This window comes from Megalops cyprinoides, chromosome 22, assembly GCF_013368585.1.
Source record: "Megalops cyprinoides isolate fMegCyp1 chromosome 22, fMegCyp1.pri, whole genome shotgun sequence".
In the NCBI taxonomy this organism is placed as follows: Eukaryota; Metazoa; Chordata; class Actinopteri; order Elopiformes; family Megalopidae; genus Megalops; species Megalops cyprinoides.
In genome coordinates this window covers 19,769,732-19,791,520 of record NC_050604.1, presented here as the reverse complement: position 1 = coordinate 19,791,520, position 21,789 = coordinate 19,769,732, and the positions used below count along the sequence as shown (strand labels likewise).

The window sequence follows — 21,789 nt, the reverse complement described above, 5'->3', positions numbered from 1 at the left end:
CTGGGGATTTTCTGCCATAGATATAAGATGTGATTAATGTCAGTTTCAGATGTAGCATTGCACAAAAGCAATGGTGTGTTACCCTCTCCTTTTTCAAGCACCATAACGCACAGACATTTCATTATGGGAAGCTCACCTTTCAGCGTCTGTCCTAAAGCAATGGCTTAGCTTGTCTTTTAAATTGGTAGAAACCACTTTAAAAAAAAAAAAAACACTGTCTGGAGTAGTTAATTTGGTGATATGTGGGGACCAGGGCCAGAATATTGTCACTTTTCAAACATGCAGCATAAAACTATACTTAAGTGGTTGGTGATGGCAGGCCATTACACACAACAGTGTCGTGACAGGATAAAAGGGTGAAACAAAGAGATGCAGAAAGAGGCCCTTTTCATTGTTGTGTCTGTGGACTCATATACCTGGAGAGTTTAGCCGCAGTATTCACATGTATCCTCTAAGCCATAAGCTCAGTCTGCTGTTCAGACAGTGGCCCCAGGAAGTTTCGGGGTCACAGGGTCCTCTGAACCTCGACCTACAACAGGTTTCATAAACAAAGGTTGGTGCTGTTTTTCAATGGGGTGTCAGTGTTTCTGTCTTAGCTTTAGGCAGGTGAATATTCAGTCAGTGGATCTGCAGTTGAAAGGGTGTGCTGTTGGATGGTCAACAACCAACCAAAAAGCATTCGTGAAAATAACGCCTGATGATAAGCTGTCCATTGATTTCCAAGTAACAGAACAAGATTCTTGGAGTGATTTACAATATTTGTTGATATGTACACGAAAATGCACAATTTGACATTTCACTCTTAGAATTTGACAATTCTATGCCTAGATTTTTCAATGTAGGTGAATTAAAGAAAATGAAATACAATTGATTAGATACTAAGTGTGTTCAATGGATGTCAAACGTTAATGCTACTATGACATTCATTTCCAAGAGTAGCTCAGCTAATTCTAGTGTATCAGGTGGTGAGTTTCTTAAAGACCAGTTATGCGAATGTTCCCCAAGTTTCTGCTGGTTTCAAACTGGACTTTAATGAAGTCCAGAAGAACTTCATAGCATGTCTGTGGTATTTCCTCCCCAAAGAAGTGGTTTTGAATTGGGTGAGATGAGAATATTTTGCCAGCGCAGGATTTTTAAGTCTGAAGATGTCTTTTAGTGAAATAGCTCAGACATACACCAGGACCACAAGCTTTAATATCATGCCGGAAGCACGTTGTAAAGTACACGGTTAAGTTCACCTCATCAGCGCGATTTGAACCTCGTGTGTGACCATGACAACCTGGCTACATGCTGTTTTTGTTTACTGAATTTTGTGAACGTTTCCCAGAAATAAGGAAACTCAACAAGGGTTTGGTGTAAACACAGAGAATGGAAAAAGCCACAGTCCCCACCTTGCCACATTTCTTTCAGTTAATCTCTCTGAACATATTCTCATGTTTCCTCAAAGTTTTCTGGCTGATAAATTACCTTTGTCTCATGACTGTCTGACTGTGTGGAGGTCAGGGTCAGTGAAGGCCCCTGTACAGTGGGGTGATTGATTGCTGGTAGAGCAGGAGGGTCATAGCAACCAAGGCAGGTAAACTGACCATATGTTTCATGTGCGACTAACAAGAAGCTCTGCAATAAATAATACAACAGGACTCCACATCAGGGCGAGAACTTACACAACCACAGACAACATAATCAGTCACCCTGTACACTTTTAAGAAAGTCATGCATGTTTACTGTATGTATTCACACAAGCAGCAAATGCATTTTAAGTGTATTATTTGCGTCACTCAAGGGCTTCACCCTTTACATCTACGTTTGTTGATTATGTAAAGGTGAATCATACTCAGAAAGGAAAAAGGTGTTACATCATTACATTCATGCGATTTTTGTACTTGCTAGAGTCATTGAGTCAAAGGTGCATGTATTCGCCATGTAAAGGGTGTGCAAGGTCCCTTACTGCCTTCTGACTGAGAGTTAAGGGGGTGGTATTCATTCAAAACTATGAGGCCTGGAACCAGAGCAACCACAACTTCATGGCCAACATTGTTTTGCTTAATTTGTTTTTGTTGTGGACGGAGACATGTCCCCAGAAAACCAGCACACTGTGCACAAAGCTTTTGTGTAACAGTACAATGCCAGCCAGCAGTAATATATTTCAGGAAAATATGGTAGGAACTAATAGATGAGTAGAAAGAACCAGGAATGTTAAATTCCTCATTTTTTCATTTACATCCTGGTAAATGTAACCTTAAATATTTAAACCCCCTAACCCAAGATTTGAGGAGAAGATTGCATTTAAAATATGACTTTTCATTAAAATGTGACATAAATACAATTATTACATATTTTTATATTTCTGAAATGTAATTTCATATATTTCATATTGTAAGTGATTCTGTAATTATTAGAATCAACATAAAGTTAGTTGTCAGACTTTTTAACAGCAGGTAAACCTTATATGTGTGGTCAGTTTCATATTTTCATATAATACTAGGCTTCATGATTTGTCTTTTCTTATAGATATTTGCTTTGATGTACAGAAAAATTGTTTCTTTGGATCCGTTCTGAATAACTGACTGATGCCATTTCTCAGGAAAGCTTAAAAACTGTGAGGAATCAAGTTTTTTATTTAAAGCTGATCTTTTTGACTTGTTCAGAATAAATAAAATGTTTATTCGTTTGTGAGAGCAGCCAGCAGAATATCATTCTATAGGGCCATTGTAAATAGCTTACAGTTTACTCACACAGGCCATATTTACAGGCGTGTAACTGGCGCCAGGCCTATGATGGAGGAGGGAGGGGACAGAGCAGGAGTGAGTGTCCATGATCATACTGTGAAGTGCAGTAGGAAAATTAAGCTATGAGAAAAATAAGATAGGTGAGCTTTGAAAAAGCACTTACTATACAGCAGCTTTTCATACACTAACGAATGATTTCAACACTCTATTGCTATTTTAAGACATGAGATGTTCCCAAGTCCTTGGTCTGTGCAGCTTGTAAGCCCTTAATTGTGATACTGAAGTGCTTAAGACTTCAGACCTTCGCTTTAAATAATGTTTGTTATCCATGGAACGTGATGACAGTAGTTTGCCTCTCTCCTGTGGTTGTGGTGCTACTCCCTGCTACATGTGCGCACATGCAAACACAAACAGATTCACACACACGCGCGCGCGCACACACACACACATACGCACACGCACGCACAAACACAGACACACACATACGCACATGCGCGCACACGCACATGCACGCACACACACACAAACACACACATACACACACGCACACACACACACACACATACAAATTTTAACCAGATATTTGATCTCGGCAGCATGTCAGAGGTGCTCTGTAAATTGGCTGAGTGAAAGTAGAGAGCATGAAATTGAGCAGATGTATTTTATATGTCTGCAGATGGTCTGTGATTTTGCAGTTCTAGTTGCAGAGAAGCTTTCAGCTGTCTTAAAATCAGTGGAAGATCATTCATGGCTGAGATTTTTACTTTAACCCCCTGAGGCTAGCTATTGATCATTATCTAAGTTGTTCCAAAGTATACACTATTCAAACTATATGCGGACATTATTGTCACATATAGTTTGAATAGTGTATACTTTGGAACTGTGTGTACTGTTAACAAATCAAGACTAGACTTGACTATGTATACTATGACAGGGTATGTATACCAGTATGTATAGATAAATGCTGTGTTATTCTCTGTCGACCATAGTTGGCACATGGTTGTTTTGAATTGGATTGTCCATTATGTCCTCTTTTGTGGTGCAGTGACTCCTTTCAAGCTCCCTGCCATTATTGTGATTGACTCCATATGCAGTGGATGACCTGAGGGAACATGATGATACTGTTATGTGTTGTGATGAGCTGTGAAATTCCGCCACAAAGGAATGTTGGCGTGGTTGCAGATTCAGCCAGAAATACGCGCTTCAACAGGGTCTTACAATGTTTAATAGTGTTCCTCCTATTTAAGGGGTTTTACAGACTCAGAGTTTCAGTATCAGGGCTCCTAGTATTAAACCAATGTGATATGAGATCAAAATATATTCGTGTTTCTTGCTTTTTCAGCAAATATATGCAAAGTCTTGAGTTTCTCTGTTATGATTTCACAATAAGATTTTAAAGAAATGTTTGATGGCATTTTATTTTTTTGGTGGAGTATTACTTCAATGCTGTCAGTCAGTTCTGAATTAGAGGACTATCCAGTCAGTGAAAGAAATGGTGCCATGTGATGAGTTTTTTTGTTTTTTTTTGTCTGGTGGAAAGAGTGTGTGGTTGTGTGCCTGCAAGCATGCGTGTGTGTGTGTGTATGTGTGTGTGTGTGTGTGTGTGTGTGTGTGTGTGTGTGTTGGTGGGGGGCGGGGGGGGGGGGGGGGGGGGGGTTAATGAAAGAAAATGTCATGGCATCTGAGGAACATCTATGGCCTGAATAATTTTTCAAGTGTCATCCTAATTCGTTGCACAGTCGATCTAATGACCGCTGATTTTTTTTTGTACGTGCCCCAGGTTGATGTTGCTTTTCAGGTTTCCTCTAAAAATACCAACTTCATGGGGTACACACACAAGCTGGAACAGGGCGCATGTGCCCCAAAAGTGCTGTGGACGGCAGAGCCAGTGTTTTGCTTTGATGTATGATGGGTGCACTGCAGGCTGATGAGACTTCCGTGCTTCACTATTGCAGACGGATTAAGAGAGCTGCGGAGGCAAAACCCAAGGGTAACGGTTCTGCTGGATCCAGGTATATTCTGAGGGGGAAACGCCACAGCTGCTTTCCCACCTACAGACCATGTGTGTTTATGTGCATTTCTGTTCTGTAGTCTAGAAAATAATAGCGTCACCGTCTTCCTAATATGCGGACACCCTTTCAGTAGGATATTGTGCAGGTCCTGCATAGTTGGTCTAAGGATCTTAGTCTGTCGTTCAAACCTCACGGTGGCAACTCAATGCTTTCACATGACTCAAGCTGCAAAATATGCTTTTATTCAGTGGTTGACAGCCATGAATGTGGCATTAGACAATTAATCACGTGCTTATGAGACCATTTTCTTTGAATGTACAGTAGCTAAATGTGAATTGGCAATGAGTGATTGTGTTTGTGATTTTAAGGAGTGGGCTCAAAAAAAATAAATGAATCAGCAGTGCCAGATACCACTGGGCTGTTGAATGTTGGGTGGTCTTATTCAAGCACCCATTCGATGGACAGTCATTTGTGCTCTATAAGCGGAACAGTCGTTGTGATGCAGCTGGAGAATCGAAGCATTGAGTGGCCATGTGTGGCTTGGCCAGATCCGTGAGATATGGAACAACAGTCAACAAATGAATTTCCAATACCGCTACCAAACTTCGCTAACGTATAGATACCCTGGTTCCACTTCCTGGAAGTGAAAACCCTCAAGAAGGACCATAATAATATTTGATTCTGTTGTTCCATGTGTTACATGTGGATAAAGCACAATATCTCTGTTTTTGTAGTCTGTATTTGTGTTAGTAACCATGTCAAGTAACAGATTCCTGTGTGATGGGACAGTTCTGTTTACTTGGTCTCAGGGGGTGGTACCATCATGTCTGCTGGCTTGTTGAAAGGACAGTGGCTTCCAAATAGTTTTGACTTCTGCTCTTTCACAAAGTATTAATGTTAGACAGACGCTTAATCTGCTCCACAGCTGCTCACACAAGCCACTTACACAAGAAGTACGTTACAAAAAGGCTTGTGTTATATAATAAGAAGTTCTAAAATCTTTAGCACGGTGATAGACATTCATGTCATATGTTAACTCATGGATATGGGGGTCTGTCAGGCAAACATAAATTACAATGTTAGCACCAACCTATATATTAAATACTTATGAGCACAATCATATATTTCTGCACCAATTGTCAACTTGTCATTTGGTAGTCTTTTTATGTAACTTATGTAACTTTTCGCTGGAGAAAGGAAGATCTGGACCAGTTAACACAAAGTTGCTTTATAATATGGAGATTCTCAACGAATAATGTCGTCTATCCCTGATGAATCAATTCACAGTGGTTTTTTAAAGTTGCATTTAAAAAAGTGTTCCTGTGTTGACAGATTAAATGCTGTCTGTGTAGATGGATATAGTCTGGAAGCTTCTTTTGCCCAGTGGGAGCTTGGATCTTTACGCTGATGTTTAAATGGGACATTTCACTGTTTAAACAATCAGGATTCCAGCGACCTCACCGTTGGTGAATCACGTAACAATTTGTTATTCAAACAGACAGTCCAAGGATTGAATCATAGAATCCACGAATCCAAGAATATAAGTGAATAGTGCAATGTTTTATACATCTATATTAAAATGGACTTTGATGGTTCAATGTCTGGATTCCAAATGTAGCACCTCTGTCTATATGTTAGATGTTAATGAAACAATGTTTGATTGGATTTGTTCTTAATCAGCCTTGTCAGAGCCACTGACTTGGTGCATGCTTTCTTCATCAAACTAATTACTTTACTTGATATTAATTTTCCAAATACTTCATGTTTTCAACAAAAATTAATTTCATGTTCCGATGAAATAAGCATGTTAAATTAACTTGCAAGGTGCAGTTAGGTACTGTGAAAGGAAACCCAAAGGTGCCCTTTTAAAATGTGGTCCTTTTTTTATAGATCCATAGACTTTAGAATCTATCACAGACACTGAGATACTGTGTTGTCATCGTTGTTGTAGATATGTTTCAACATACTTTAATTGCACTGGTGAGGAAATACAATTAGAATTTTCAATGACTTAAACATGTTGATGTCATTGGTGAATAATAAGGAGGTATTCAGAGCCAATGCTTTGGGTAATCAGTAAAACCAATTTTAAACCAGAAATGTACTTAGTGCAATTAAAGTACTGCTCTGTGATTCATGTGTTTTTCATGTGTATGTGTGTTTAGTACATGGAGTGTCGCATGTGTAAAGGCTTTCCATGAAAAACTATCTGGGGGCAGGTCATTTTAAATGGCTGGTAAGCCATTTTGTCACTCTACAAACGGATTCCTAATGAATGTTTACCTTTCAGGCAGAAAGCCATTCCCCAACCTAAACCTAAATCTAACTCTAAACAGAGCGACTCTGGGGCAGGAAAAAGGTAATCTGAGAAGAGATTGGGCTGACCGTTTTTTTCCCCCCCAGGATAAAAACGACATACTTCTGTCGACGGCCTAATGTTTTCTTTTCCCCACCCTTTGACCCTTCCTTCAGCCCCTTCTCTTTTCCCAGGGCCTGCCTGGTGAGCGGGCAGTGTGCATACTCAGTGACTGACACAGCCAGCACACAGAATCATAGGGCAGCTCCCAGTCAGTCTTGTGGACCAACCTGTTGTAGAACCTGCTGGTTTTTGGACCACTGTGTTTCGGTGCAGTGGTGTAACTTTTCAGAACCTGTAAGTTAATGAGTAGTGTGAGTGGTTACTGTGGGCAGTTACTGAGTATGGCACAGGCCTCCCCTTACTGTTGGGCTTTGGCCCACAGTGGCAAAGGCATTTCAAGGCCTACTGTCACAAAGACCACCATACTACTGTTTATTAGAGTGTTCTTGCTACTAGCAAAATTAGATCTGTTGTGTATGTGTGTGTGTGTGTGTGTGTTTGAGTGCTCTCAGTTGTCTGAAAAGAATCATTGGGCAACAATGTGGAGATGGAGATGCAGAATAGGTCATTTGTATGATGTTATTGTAGGAAAAAAGTTCAACTTAAACTTAAATCTTACTGAAGACAACATAGTGGCTAACAATGATCTATAAAAGCTATTTAAATATATGAATTCTATTGATTAGTTAACACTTTATTAAATTATATAGATAATTCTGTTGCTCAGAATTCTATGCTCATGGTCTGTTCTTAACATATTATACTGAGATGCCAACTCAAGCTGGAAGCAGATAAAATGCTTGATATATTGCATCATTTGATACATCCAAGGATATCACTGAATAAACTGATCTGATCATTTTTATATGTTGGTGGTGCTTGTGACATGCAGTTGTATAAAATGGTCCATTGTTTCAATGAAAGTACTGGGAGAACATGTTTCATGTTATTTATGTGCTGTTGATGGGTTTTATTTTCTGACAGAGGAGGTCAGTCAACAGTTTGATGTGTTTGATGCAATAGCTCAGAGCTGATAATGGACAAGCATGTTTTTTTCCATCTGAGAATAAAAAAACATAATTAACCAGAAGATTCCAAAGCAGTGAAGAAGAGGACTTTTAACCCAGTTCTGAACAGAATTTTTATATATATAGTAAATAGGCCAATACTGATGTGTTGAAAGAAACAACAGCCTAAACTACATTGCTGTTTATGACGTGTAGTCATTGTTTCACTTTATGTCACTGTCATTTAGCTGTGGAACATATTTCCTCTTGCAAGGATTTTTAAGTGAAATCTGACCTGGACTTGCAAGTGTAAGCTACAGTGCTGCCATATCACATTAGTCCTGTTGGAGCTAGCTGATCTGAGAACTGTTGTAATGAGAGCTTTGCTCTAAGGGCTGATCTGACATCAGTTGTAACTAGGGCTTCACTAATCTGGTGTGACGACAGCTTCACTGTAAAGGCTGATCTGAGATCTGTTGTGATGAGGGCTTACTTCACAGTTCCCAACCCCCCCCCATTCTCAGGCTGTTTATGGAGAGACAGCAGCACCACTACCTCATACACTCGGTGGCTTGCCTGGGGACCGAGGTGCACCTGTCCACCTGCCCCATGGAATTCGGAAAGGGGAACGCCAGTGCCCCCTGTGAGGGCGGCATGCCTGCCGTGGTCAGCTGTGTGCCCGGCCCACAGTACTCACAAGCCAGCAGCCAGAAGAAGAAGGTCAAAACAACGGTAACGTCTGTGTTCGTGTGTTTGTGTTTAAGTGTGTGATTTGAGGGCAGAGGGTGTTCTTTGATAGGTAAAGCAGAATTTTGAAATTTTGAGTTGAACGAGTTAATGACCTGTATGAATAACCTGTGGCAGTCGATGGAAGTCATCTGTAACATCAGAGCAGAGATACATGTGCTGTCAATGTGGCAAAAATTCCTTATTTATAAGGGAAATGCCACACAATTGACTACATTAAAAATTCTAGGTAATAACACACAGCCACTTGTGAATGTTTATTTACAAACTTTTCAAATTTTGGTAAATGAAACTCACACAGAGGGTTTCTTTTGCAAGATAATGTGCAAAATGTTTTCCGTTTTTAAAATGTTCTTTTACCTTTCCTCAGAACGCTTAACAAAGTGAGATGTCATGAATTGCATGTGCCACCGTGTGGCACTAAAAGATGGGAATGGCTTCTACAGGAATGTCTATTTGTGCTCCTTTGGGTGCTCCACTCTGGGGTGCTTAATAACGCCCTCCATGGGCCGTCTGTCTCCCGCAGAGCACGGTGAGGCTGAAGGGGGGTGCGAGGTTTGGGGAAGGGCGCGTGGAGGTGCTGAAGAACAATGAGTGGGGGACGGTGTGCGATGACCGCTGGAACCTGCACTCCGCCAGCGTGGTGTGCCGGGAGCTGGGCTTCGGCAGTGCCAAGGAGGCCCTGACGGGGGCGCGCATGGGCCAGGGTGAGAGCACAATACCCCCCACACGCACACATACACACATACACACACACACACACACACACACACACACACACACACACATATGCATACACACACAACACCCCCCCCACACACACACTCACATACACACACACACACATACACACACACACACACGCATACACACTCCCCCCCATCTCCCCCCCCACACACACACACGCATACACACACAACACTCTCCCCCCCCACACACACACACACCCATGCATGCACATACACACGCGCACACGCACACACACATGCAAATACACACAAACACACCCTTGCTGTCAAACAACTGTTACTGACTCAGTTTGCTCACACCAGCACTCAAAGTGGCTAACGGGTGGTAGGACCGTTTATACAGCTGGGTTTCCATCTGGAGCAAAGCCAGGAGGCTGGACTGGTGTCCACTCCCGAGTGCATCTGCACATCGGGCTGCTTCAGTCCCGATACAGGACTCATCTTAAGCTCCAACCAGTTGATCCAGGGTAGCATACAGCATCCAACACCAGGTGCACCTGAATTACTGGCACAGAGACCATATCTTACCTGGAATTTTACACCAGGTCTCAAATTACAGCTAACAGTATGGCCCTAATGCCAAAGCGTCAGATTCCTGACCGTCACAGGTGATTGGTCCCCTTCAGAGTGTGTGAAAACGTCATGGCCAATGGAAGGAGACCTTTCTTGCTTTATACACATATTTCAATTACAGCTGAGCAGATTGTAATTTAATTGACATCAGGTTGTATGTGAATTGACATCACTCTTTTTCTGAAGTTCACAGTATAAATTCAGCTCCACTTTATGGTGAGGTGTTGGATATGAATCAGAGACAAAGGTCTTAGTTCACTATGTCTATCTAATCGAAATATTTCTTGGAAGTCATACTGTGCTTCGAATTTGAAGCCAGCTCTTGTCAGTCAACTTGAAAGAGTCATTTGTCTGTGAGAGCTGACTCACTTTAAGTATTCGAAAGACTCGTGAGACTTTGGTTTCATGCTGTCACTAGTTATGTCTTTATTGTTTTGTGTGGTAATTCATGCAGTCTTTTCTCAGATGATTTGGCTTGATGTAGCAGCAGTTTCTGTCTCTGGACTGCAGCTCTTCATCTTTTTCTGTTTCTGTGACATAGATGAAACTTTGATGCTTTCTGAAAGCAGATGACTTAATATGTGAGGAAAAGCCAAGGCAAGAGATGGAACAGGTCCGCTGTACGCTCCACTGTACTGGCAACTTGTCCCATCTTTCGAGGCCTGAGCTTGGCCACCATTGCCTCTGAGCCCTGACAATGGATGACACATAAAAAACACAAGCATGGTAATGCTGAAGTTACTCAGAGGGTAGTGACTCAGTGAAGCTGGCAGGTGCTGCGCTGTGTCAAAGAAGCTAGGCTACGCGTTGGCATCCGCTCCTTACAGACTCATTCGCCGGCTGCTCTGCCTGTGAGACAAGGAGAAGCCTCGGAAACGCCGCCGTCTGCTGCTGAGAGCGCAGGACCGGGGCTTTCCAAGAGCAAACGTGCAGAGGCGCACGCACAGAGCCGGCTTCCTGGAAAGAGGAGCTGAGCACACTGGTGTCAGGTGGAGGATCTGCGACAGGCAAGGAGGCCGGACTGTACAAGGTGGCTTTGACTGTGCCACTAGGTGGCAGTGTTTCTGCAACTTCAATCTCTCATGCCTTCCACTCCACTCCACTTTGACGCTCGGTCAAAAAAAAAAAAAATGCAGTGACTTTCTATTATAGTGAATAGGTGGCATACATGTTGCCCCCCCTGCTGTCACCAGGTGCCGCTTCCTCCTCTGTGAAATCGCCTAGTGTGGCAGAAGGTCGCCTTGCAGGGGGAGAATTACTCAATCGCCTCGCCGACCGGTTTAGAGACCTGCCCCAAAATCACGTGAGCAATACGAAGTGTAGTGTGGCGACAGTGCGACGGTGAATACATGAGTTAAGCTGAATAAATTAATTGTTGGAGGGGGAACTCTGGTTGGGGAAGCGTGCCGTTCTATGCCTCCCTGCTGTTTTCTGTGGAATAAACAGCACGAAGCGCCGCAGGGAAAACAGTGACATCATGGGATGAAAAAAAATAAAGCAGCATCTGCCTCACAGACTGCCATTACCGATTCAGAAGGCGCAAGCGCAGAGATTTTTGAATTTGTTCAGGGTAAACACACATGTCTGCAGTTTACATTAGTCAGTGAGTCAGTGCTTTCATCTTTCAACACGTCAAGCATCCCAGTTGTGCAACAAATGGAAGGACTTTCTTGGACCTGTAGGGGAAGCTGGTGGAAGTCCAGGCTCTGTTGTGGTCTTAGAGGAGAAGTGAATGAGTGGTTCTAAACATTGCTGGAGTTTGAAGGTGCACCCCGGGAGGCACAAGTTCCTCTCGGACAGAAACGAGGATGCTTGTCAATGCCTGTCAGTGCATAACATCATGGCTGCACTCACCAGATGTCCGTATCTGACGCATTTTGGAATTCCTTACAGTTTTACATATTTCATAATCCATGTATACAGACTGGATTTCTGGAGCTGATATACTAAGGTACATTGCTCCGTAGAGCAGTGTCAAACTTGGGATCCTACAGCGACCTCTATTGGGTAGCAGAGATTAACCAGCCAGGGTAACAGAGCAATTCTAATGCGAGGGAGGGAAATTCTGCTCTTTAGCCTCTGTCTCAAGTTATTCTGTCTTCATGACAGTTCATTTAAAAACAAAGTGCTCTGCAATTGGTTCCTATGAACTACAGTATCTTCCCTTTTTTATCCAGGAATTTCTTGCCTCCACTTCTTTATTTGTCTTCTTATCTGAGCAAATCAGTGTGAGAATCTATATAATCAATAACCTACATCTGAGTAGGTTTAAATAATCTTGTCTAAAAACCTGCTTTGTTGATCAGGTATTATTTGTTAAGTTATATTTTTGACCATATAAAAACAATTCTACAGGAGGTGCCCTTTAAATGACCTGCATCAGAGAAGCTACCCATGATTATAATCCCATCAGTCAGCACATTCTACAGACAGGATCCTCACTTTGGAAACCGGCTGGATTTCATTACATGAGCTGAAGTTTATCTTATTAAAAGGCTCTACCCAGAGGACCATAGGTATTCCATTTGGGGTTGGATAGCTGCCCTCTTGAGCAAACAAGGGGGCTATTTTCAGATGTACTGTAGCACACAGCACAGATGGTTTTAGGCACACAGTCTAGTTGTACAGGGTTATGGGTTGGCAGAGGGGGTATATACTACATTAATCTTTTCTTAGGTTTGTAAACATGAGGTAGGTGGAGAATTACAAAGCCACGAGACTTTCCAAGGCCCCATTGCACTTTCAACTCCTGACACATATTCAACATTTTTCTCAGTGTGTGTATATGTCCACCAAGCAGGGGACAGTTTGGTGTTAAGTATAGTAATTACAGTTACTTCTCTTCAACTGTGAACTAAAGTAAGACTTCAATTTTACAATGAAAAATGTAACATTATTAGCCTTGTGGAGGAAAACACTCGTGAAATTATTATTATTAGTAGTAGTATTGTTGTTTTTATTGCTATGATAAGTGTGGTTATGATTATTGATTAGGATTATGATTATTATTTTTGATACCACCCCCTTTTCTATGTGATGTATTTACTGAAGCAGTTGAGTTTAGGTGCAGTTTTGCAGCCACTCTTTTGGTTAAAAGTCCTGGTCCTTAATCACTATGCCCACTAGGCCTGTGTATGTTAAATATCTGAAGTATCCTTCAGAAGACAGGTTTTTGTAATACACACATATAAATAGCTAAAAAAAAACATGCTACTGCTAAACAGCATGCTCTCTGTACCATATGTGAGGGAAGTCAGTGCTCTGGCTCCTTCATCGCTGTGCCTCGGAGTGGACATCAATCATACGGAGAAGCCAGACAGTGCTGTGAGGTCATCCCCAGGTGCTGAGCAGCTGTGTCGTGATGTCCGCAGGAATGGGTCCCATCCACATGAACGAGGTTCAGTGCACCGGTCAGGAGAGGTCGATCTGGAACTGCCGCTACAAGAACATCACGTCGGAGAACTGCCAGCACGCCGAGGACGCGTCCGTGCGGTGCAACGTGCCCTACATGGCCTTCGAGAACACGGTCAGAAAACGCCTCACCTGCTGTCCACGTCGTCCCACCTCACACGCGGCGCTGGTGCAGCGTTTCTCAGGGGTTAACGTAATGCGAGCAAGTGCATTGTTGTAAAGGCACGGGCTGTTTGTAACCTCAGACCACGTCAGAATGAATCACCCCTGTCTCCTCAAGCAGATCTAGAACTGAATGTGCAGAAACTGTTTGTTTTTCATTTAAATCAGAGGCAGGCTTTGTCTGGCAGCGTATCTGAATTAATCTCTCTTGGGTCATAGTGGGAAGGTAATATGCTTAATATGTTTGACCCTTGTTCAAAATAGTTACGTTTGCTCTTGAAATATTTTGACTGATTTTTTTTACTTTACAGAAATCATGTGTGGGTAATTAGTTAGCTATTCTATCTTTATGCATCCTTAAAACTACACATCATTTTAACGCATTTAAATTTGTGTGCTTTGGTACCTTTCAAGTGTAATAGCTGAAAGAAACGAAAGAAATGGATGCCAGTGCTTTTTTTTACAGTGGTCATGATTAGCTCGCTGACTGTGGTTCACCATGAGGAAAGTCAGCTGCGCACTTTCACCTCCACAACTCTTGTGTAAAATGCTAATGCTAATTAATTCATGCTCACGTTAAACAAACAGCAAATGCTTTATGCTTACTGGCAAGCTTACTGGAAACCCTGATTCCCAACATGCCTTGCTGCTCGTTCAGTAAGTAGTCAAGCCAGTCTATGAGTCCAGCCAGGCTATGTTTGAATCCCAAGCTGACAGGTTTTCGGTTCTAGCCCCGCTCAGCTTTAATCCCCCCCCCCCCCCCCCCCCCCACTTGCCCTGCACAGATCCGCATCACGGGGGGGCGCACCCGTTACGAGGGCCGGGTGGAGGTGGTGACCACGGACGCCAACGGGACGCAGGGCTGGGGGCTGATCTGTGGAGAGGGCTGGAGCACACGAGAGGCCATGGTGGTGTGCAGGCAGCTGGGGCTGGGCTACGCTAACCACGGCCTGCAAGTAGGTAACCCCCCCCCACCAAACCCTACCGGGGGGGTGTAGAAGCTCTGCCCTTTGACCGCTAACTCGTCGTCTAACACTGAAGCGAGCAAGCCTCACTCTCAGAAACGCAGTATGTGACGGCCGTCTCAAAGGAGAGTGTTTTCCTTCATTGGATCAATCGGATATTTTGTCTGGAGTGCGGCGTGCTGTGTGGGAAGAGTGTAACTGGATGTCTGAACTTCTGAATCACAGTCAGCCTTCCCTTTACCTCCACCACACAGCTAATCTTTGCTTAAGTTTTGCCACAAGATCAGTATCTTTAACCTCCACCACTAAATCAGTGCCCTCTTTCATCATTACCTTCCAACAACTGGAGATATCCTCAGTTGTGCTCTAAGCCTATGGGGTCTGGCGTACTCCATTAAGACTTCCATATCAAAACTCACCTTGGGTTGCACAATTCATTGGCTTTGTCCCTGGTGATGTTTTGATTGCACACAGCTGTGTATCTGATTTCGGTCAGTAAGGAAACACCGTCGGTGACTTGGCCTTGCACACAGTCAGTTCTGTTGCGGAGGGTGACAGGGTCCGCAGAGTATGTTGGAGGGGAAGGTTTTTGAAGGGTCAGGGTGTAGAATCAGGGTCACAGCATGCTGACGTCCTGTAGGGCCTTTCTGCAGATCCGGATCGTCGGTGGACGGACGAATTTCGAGGGTCGGGTGGAGGTTAAGGTTGGGTCCAAGTGGGGCACTGTATGCAGTGATGGATGGACCACTAAAGAGGCCATGGTGGCCTGTCGGCAGCTAGGGCTGGGGTACTCCATGCATGCCATCACTGTGAGTAAGACCCTGGGAAGGTACGCACACACATAAGACAGGCAGCAAGACAAACACAGCATACAACACCAAGGTCTTACACACATACACACATATGCATGCATAAACACATGAAATACAAAACACAAGACCCAGACTGCAGACCCAGGCAGACCTTCTAAATGTACCACACGTACACACACATATATGCGCATGCTCAGCACGCAGGTCTTTTAAATGTATCAAACATATACACACCTACACACACTCACAGCACACAGTGGAAAATTACTGGGTTATGTCATTGTGCTGTTATTTAAAGTGAAAACAAAATGACAGTTGTGGATACTGAAATCAATAACACTGGTAATACATCAAAGGAAGTAATTGTCACATATTCTGTTGTCTGATGTAGATGAAAGAAAGGAACCGAAAATATGACACATTTTATGCTATCAGGGTGACTATAATGGGAAATATTATAATATCAGTTTATCAACCCTTAAGAATATTACCCTTATAAAGATACGGTTGTTTATAAATTCACAATATATAAAGCAGCATTGTAGACAAATCATTATGAAGACAAGCTGTGTACAAATTTATGTTCAGCTGTATTGCACACTACCCCTTATAAAGCTATATTGCCTATGAATACATAGTACATAATGTATTGTACAGCCCTGGATGCTATGGAAACTGTGTTCAACTGTTTTCCACAGTCTGGCAGTTTGTGACGCACGACGCTGGATCAGATGTATATATAACTATGCTGTCATTATTTCTGAGAAGCACCACTGTGTTTTCACTCTATCCAGGGGAAATCGTTTCGGGGAAAAAGAGGCTTGATGGTATTCACAGCCCTGTCTGTTTGAGCAGAGCTTGAGGTTTATTTGCCTGCAGCCGCTTGATCCATTTATCTTCTATTGTTTAAACTGTTTTAGACAATATTTTTAAAAGTTAATGATTGCCAAATAAGATAACATAGTCAACATAACCATTGCATCACATTACTTTACATTCATGCTGCATCTCTGTTTTGGATTTTTAGTTTAAAATTTATTGTTTTCTTGGTCTGTTTTTGTCTTACTTCTTCAATTTGAGTGTTCAGGGCCTGTGCCTTTTGATAGCAGGATTGAAGTCCCCTAAATCAGAGCTGTGCCTCCTGGCTGCAGTCTATTATGTTATAGCCACATCTTACATTCAAAGTTGACTATTAAAGATGGAAACATTCACAGTCTGTACTGTGCCTCCTTCCTTCCCAAAATCGTTTGCGCTGGCATGTGATTTTATTTCTCACCTTTCTCACCTTTATGTAAGACATAAAGACATAAGCACTGATTCATCAGTGATTACCTCCTTTTTCACTGGCCATTAAAATAGCCAAAAAGGCAGATGTGCTTGATGGTCTCATCTCCCCCCTAACCCACCTGTGTTTGTGGATGTCGCCAAGGAAACATGGTACTGGGACAGCAGCAACGTGACGGAGATGGTGATGAGCGGGGTGAGGTGCACGGGGGACGAGATGGCGCTCAGCCACTGTCAGCACCACAAGGTCTTCAGCTGCCAGAAGGCCGCTCCGCGTTTCTCTGCGGGGGTCATCTGCTCCGAGAGTGAGTGACCACGGGCACACAGGAACAGACAGAATCTGCACCTGGCCTTACTAGTGAAGTCTAAAGAGCAGCTCAGCTCAGCACCGCTGGGGGAATCCCTGTGCTCTTCCCCAGTTTCATGGTGTGGTCTACAAACAGATTTTCAAGCAGTCTGAAAATGGTTATTGAAAGAAAGGTTCTCAGCATAACTGGCTTCACATTAGCATGTGCTTGAGACATTTTATAAAGGGTTTTTGTGTTTTATGAAACAGTTTCTGGGGTTATGCTTTTTTAACTAGATTTTTTTTTCATATTTTACTATACTTTATTCTTATTTATTCTCAGAAATCAGAGAGAGAGTCATTTAAGAATATCTCATCCTAAAACAACATTCATGGTATTAGGCTTTTATTTGGAATACACTGTCCGCAGATTATAACATTAGCTGGCTTTGATATTAACCAAACTATTGCGGAGATTCATTTTGACTGTGCCGTGGCTGCCTCTCGCTTGCTTCCCAGCGGCCTCCGACCTGATCCTGAACGCCCCGCTGGTCCAGCAGACGGTCTACATCGAGGACCGGCCCCTGCACATGCTGTACTGCGCGGCCGAGGAGGACTGCCTCTCCAAGTCGGCCGCCAAGGCCAACTGGCCCTACGGCCACCGCCGCCTGCTGCGCTTCTCCTCCCAGATCCACAACATCGGCCGCGCCGACTTCCGCCCCAAGGCCGGGCGCCACTCCTGGGTGTGGCACGCCTGCCACGCGTAAGTACGCCGAGCGGTCCGTTCACACGTCTGTGCCGCTGCGCTACTGTTTGCACAACAGGAAGCGTGACGCCTCTGACAAGCCAAAACATGCTGGTGTTTTTGTTTGTCACGGTTCGCTTGCCTCTACCCGCTGCTTAGCACAGTTACTGAGAAGTGAACCATTTCCGGTAATTAAGTGAACATAAATATAAACAGTTATACACTAAATAAAATGGTGAAAGTGCAGGAAAATCACTAGCTATAATATGAACTTCAGCAGGTGAATAAACCTGGTGACCTGTGTGTCACCTCTCAGTCTGAACTTCTGCTGAGAAGGTGTCTTTTCAAATCTGAATTTAGCATCCCTCCATACCCCCAGGAATAGTTTTCTGCCTTGTGTGGATGTTTCTCTTCTGTTGCATGGCCTCACTGTGTTTGTAAACCTGTTAGGCATTACCACAGCATGGACATCTTCACACACTATGACCTGCTGTCTGTCAATGGGACCAAGGTGGCTGAAGGACACAAAGCCAGCTTCTGTCTGGAAGACAGCGAGTGCCAGGAAGGTAGGACTAGTTTTTTCATTAAGTTTTTTTTCAAGTCACATTTTTAGGAGGAACCTCACTTTGAGCGTGCCAGTTTCAGCATTCACAGATGTAGACAGTTTCTTTCACAAAGGAAAAGAGATTTTACATTTTTCAACACCTACTAGAATTCTAAGAAGGAGTTATAACCTTATGGAGTATGGGGATTCTATGGCAAATAACTGTCTGATGGCTCGTAGGTTCTCCTGGATCGCTGTGCTCTAATTTGTCCTTGTATCCCCTGTGGCAGGCGTTGCTAAGCGCTACGAGTGCGCCAACTTCGGTGAGCAGGGCATCACGGTGGGCTGCTGGGACCTGTATCGCCATGACATCGACTGCCAGTGGATTGACATCACTGACGTCAAGCCAGGAAATTACATCTTACAGGTAAACCGGATGCCTGGCGCTGACAGAATCTGCCAGTGCGGAGAGGCCTCTCACGGGTGATTGCAGCGCGGGGGAGAATTCGGGACACTGAGTAGAAGGTCATGGGTTCACAGATGAGAGACTTCTGTAAAGTGTCAGTAAAGAGTTTTGGTAAAGCACAGCACTCTTTCATAACGTACCCGTGTACATTACGACCCCAGTGCTATGTATCAGTATAAAGTATGTATCAGTATAAATAGGTTCAACAATGTGGGTAAATATAAGGACAACAGTTCGCAAAGTAAATATCTACCATTTACAATGCTGGTGGGGGACAACCACAGAGGGGACGACTGGGGCAGAGAATGAACTCAGAGCAGTAATGTGTGGCTGTTCCCTCTCCCTCCCCCCTCTCTGTTCTTTCCCCTCCCCGACTCCCAGGTTGTGATCAACCCCAACTACGAGGTCGCGGAGAGCGACTTCACCAACAACGCCATGAAATGCAACTGCAAATACGACGGCCATCGCATTTGGCTGCACAACTGTCACATCGGTAAGCCGTTTCATCGCTTTGGTGATGAGCTGGGGGATGGTTGGCTCGTCTCACAGCACAGTGTACCTTTCATATCAAAAACTGCCTTTTGTCAAGGAATTTAGAATCTTGCATCAAACATTTAACATTGTTTTAGGTGCCAAGGCTAAATGCTTTGGAAGATATATATATATATATATATATATATATATCAGACCTGTTGAGTCCCAAATGGCTAGCACATAAGCATGGTAGTAGAGCACATTACTAAAGCAAAATTAACATCTGTTGTGTTGGGCAGTTTAATATATAACTTTATATTATTGCATGGATACAATGTCTTTCAACAAAGAATCTCAAAGTAGTTTATAATTTAGAATTACTGACTGCATATACCCACCATAAGACATTCCCATCCAGCACTGCAGTGCTCAGACAGCTTGTTTGCATCAGACTTTATGCTAGCTAAAATTAAAAATGGCAACTAATAGTGCCAGATTTATAATTAATGGTAAAGAGATTCATGGTGTGAATGAGTTTGACATGTGGGCTGAAAGTTGTAATATCTCTGTAGTACCTCTGGCGCTAGATTTTACCCCCATTTCCTTCCACCCACAGGTGATGCCTTCAGCGACGAGGCTGAAAGGAGGTTCGAAAAGTACCCTGGGCAGCACAACAACCAGATCTCCTAAATCCGGCACAAGGGCTCGGAAGAGCCGCTCCAAATGCCTAGCAAAGCAATGGGCCCAGGTGCTCACCGTTTCAGCACCGAATTAGATTTCTGTGTGTCCGGCAGCCAACCCCATCCCCCCACCCCCACCCCCCCACCCCCCTCTCCTTAAACCACCTAATTTGAATCCTTCCCTGAAAGACACCAACAAGTCAAAAAAGAGAGCCCAGTTAATGGTGAACTGATAATAAGCTCTGGGCTGCAGCAGTATATCATTTTGTCGCTATCCTAGCTAAAGCATTTGCCTTGTCAGAGGGCTGTGCGATCGCTTCACCCAGTGAATGTGTCAGACTTGCAAGCAGTATTTTACTTGAATACTTAGTGATCCTTTATTCATTGAAACAGACCTATTTTTCTTTCCTCTCCTAACATTACAAAACATGCAGCTTAGTGTATATACTTCCAAGCTGGAAAGCGTGCTACTTAAGAGATTTCATGCAACCGTATGTTCAAGTTTTTGTACGATTACTAATGCACAGTCTGTATTAAGAGTGAATGTTTGTAAATGAGCTATGAATATAATGAGATATTAACCTGGTTGGGTTTTTTTTAGGTTTGATTTATCCAGAGACCTTAGTGGGACTTCTCTTAATGTCTCTGTCAATCAAGTGCAGTGTTCTATGTTGGAGTGGGGAGAGAGATGGTCACCTACCACAACAGGACTATGCCTGCAATTTGAGTATATGAATTCATCTTGTGTTAGAAGCATTATGGTATAATGGTGGTGGTGCCGCTCGAGTCACTGTTCACATGTCCGGCCCACTGAATGCTGATATAAAAAGCTATGTAGGCGTCAGTGCAGTGAGACTGGTTTTTAAGCCATCTTTAAACAGAGGGAATGTAACAGACCAGCAAAGGATGCTTGTTCGGCACAGTATGGCATTCCTCGTGCAAAAAAAAAAAAAAAAAAAGTAGGTGCCATTCTTTTGACCAGAGGATCTGTGTGATATTGAGCAGAAAACCAGTATCTGAGACTCAAGGTGTCTGTGGCTTCATACTGTGGTCTTGTCACTGACAAAGCCCTACTTTACCTTGGTAGCAAGCTGCCACATAGATGTTTTGAGAGGAAGGAAACACACCATTCACTTTTCATGTCACTCTTCCTGCACTGAAACCTCTTTGTCTAGGAAACGTCAGAAAACGGCATAACAAGCCATGCACCTTTACCATATATCTATGGAATACCGTACGAGAACTGTGTGAACCGTACAGTCCTCTGTGCCCTCTATGTAAATATCAGCTAAATCTTCCCTCGCTGCAGAAAAGGGTTTGAAAGACAACCTGTTATGGTGCTGATTTTTTTTTTCAATCTTTTTTTTGTTTGTTTTGTTTGGTTTATTTGGAACTGTATCCTTTGAAATTAACCATTTTACTGAATGTATTTATTGTCCATTTCCATGTGCTCAAGAATGTGGAGTAACAAATAGATTCATTCACTATTAATGCTCACCTTTCACGACAAAGGAAACGTGGGCCATATTGGACATCCATTTGCTAAACCAATCAGACGAAAATAAAGCGAAACCAGGAAGTGCGTGAACCGCTTCCGTCTTGTACAGGGAGTGTGTGAACTGTCTCTGCCTTGCATGTGGTGCATTCTCTGAGTCTGTCTTTGCCAGTCTCTCATGTCTGTGGTCCTCAATTTTCAATCTGTCTTGGTCCAAGCACCAACAACCCTTAGAAAGCCAAGGTCAATTCACCAGTCCATCTGTACAGACTCCCAACAGACGAAGAAA

General features: G+C 43.2%; 1 protein-coding gene across 2 annotated transcripts in view; it reads left to right on the top strand.

The window, feature by feature from the left end:
• Window positions 1–20,137, top strand: part of LOC118769808 (lysyl oxidase homolog 3B-like) — a 37,941-nt gene extending 17,804 nt beyond the window's left edge. Inside the window, exons 5-15 of one of the 2 annotated variants that reach the window (XM_036517135.1) lie at window positions 8,632–8,839; window positions 9,381–9,561; window positions 13,548–13,702; window positions 14,535–14,705; window positions 15,368–15,523; window positions 16,956–17,115; window positions 17,616–17,859; window positions 18,292–18,407; window positions 18,676–18,812; window positions 19,233–19,344; window positions 19,942–20,137. In XM_036517135.1, the coding sequence (XP_036373028.1) occupies window positions 8,632–8,839; window positions 9,381–9,561; window positions 13,548–13,702; window positions 14,535–14,705; window positions 15,368–15,523; window positions 16,956–17,115; window positions 17,616–17,859; window positions 18,292–18,407; window positions 18,676–18,812; window positions 19,233–19,344; window positions 19,942–20,015 (1,714 nt within the window). In that variant the 3' untranslated portion in view covers window positions 20,016–20,137. The remainder of the gene's footprint in view (window positions 1–8,631; window positions 8,840–9,380; window positions 9,562–13,547; window positions 13,703–14,534; window positions 14,706–15,367; window positions 15,524–16,955; window positions 17,116–17,615; window positions 17,860–18,291; window positions 18,408–18,675; window positions 18,813–19,232; window positions 19,345–19,941) is intronic. The other variant, XM_036517134.1, reaches the window with a different exon arrangement.
• The last annotated feature ends 1,652 nt before the right edge of the window (window positions 20,138–21,789 follow it).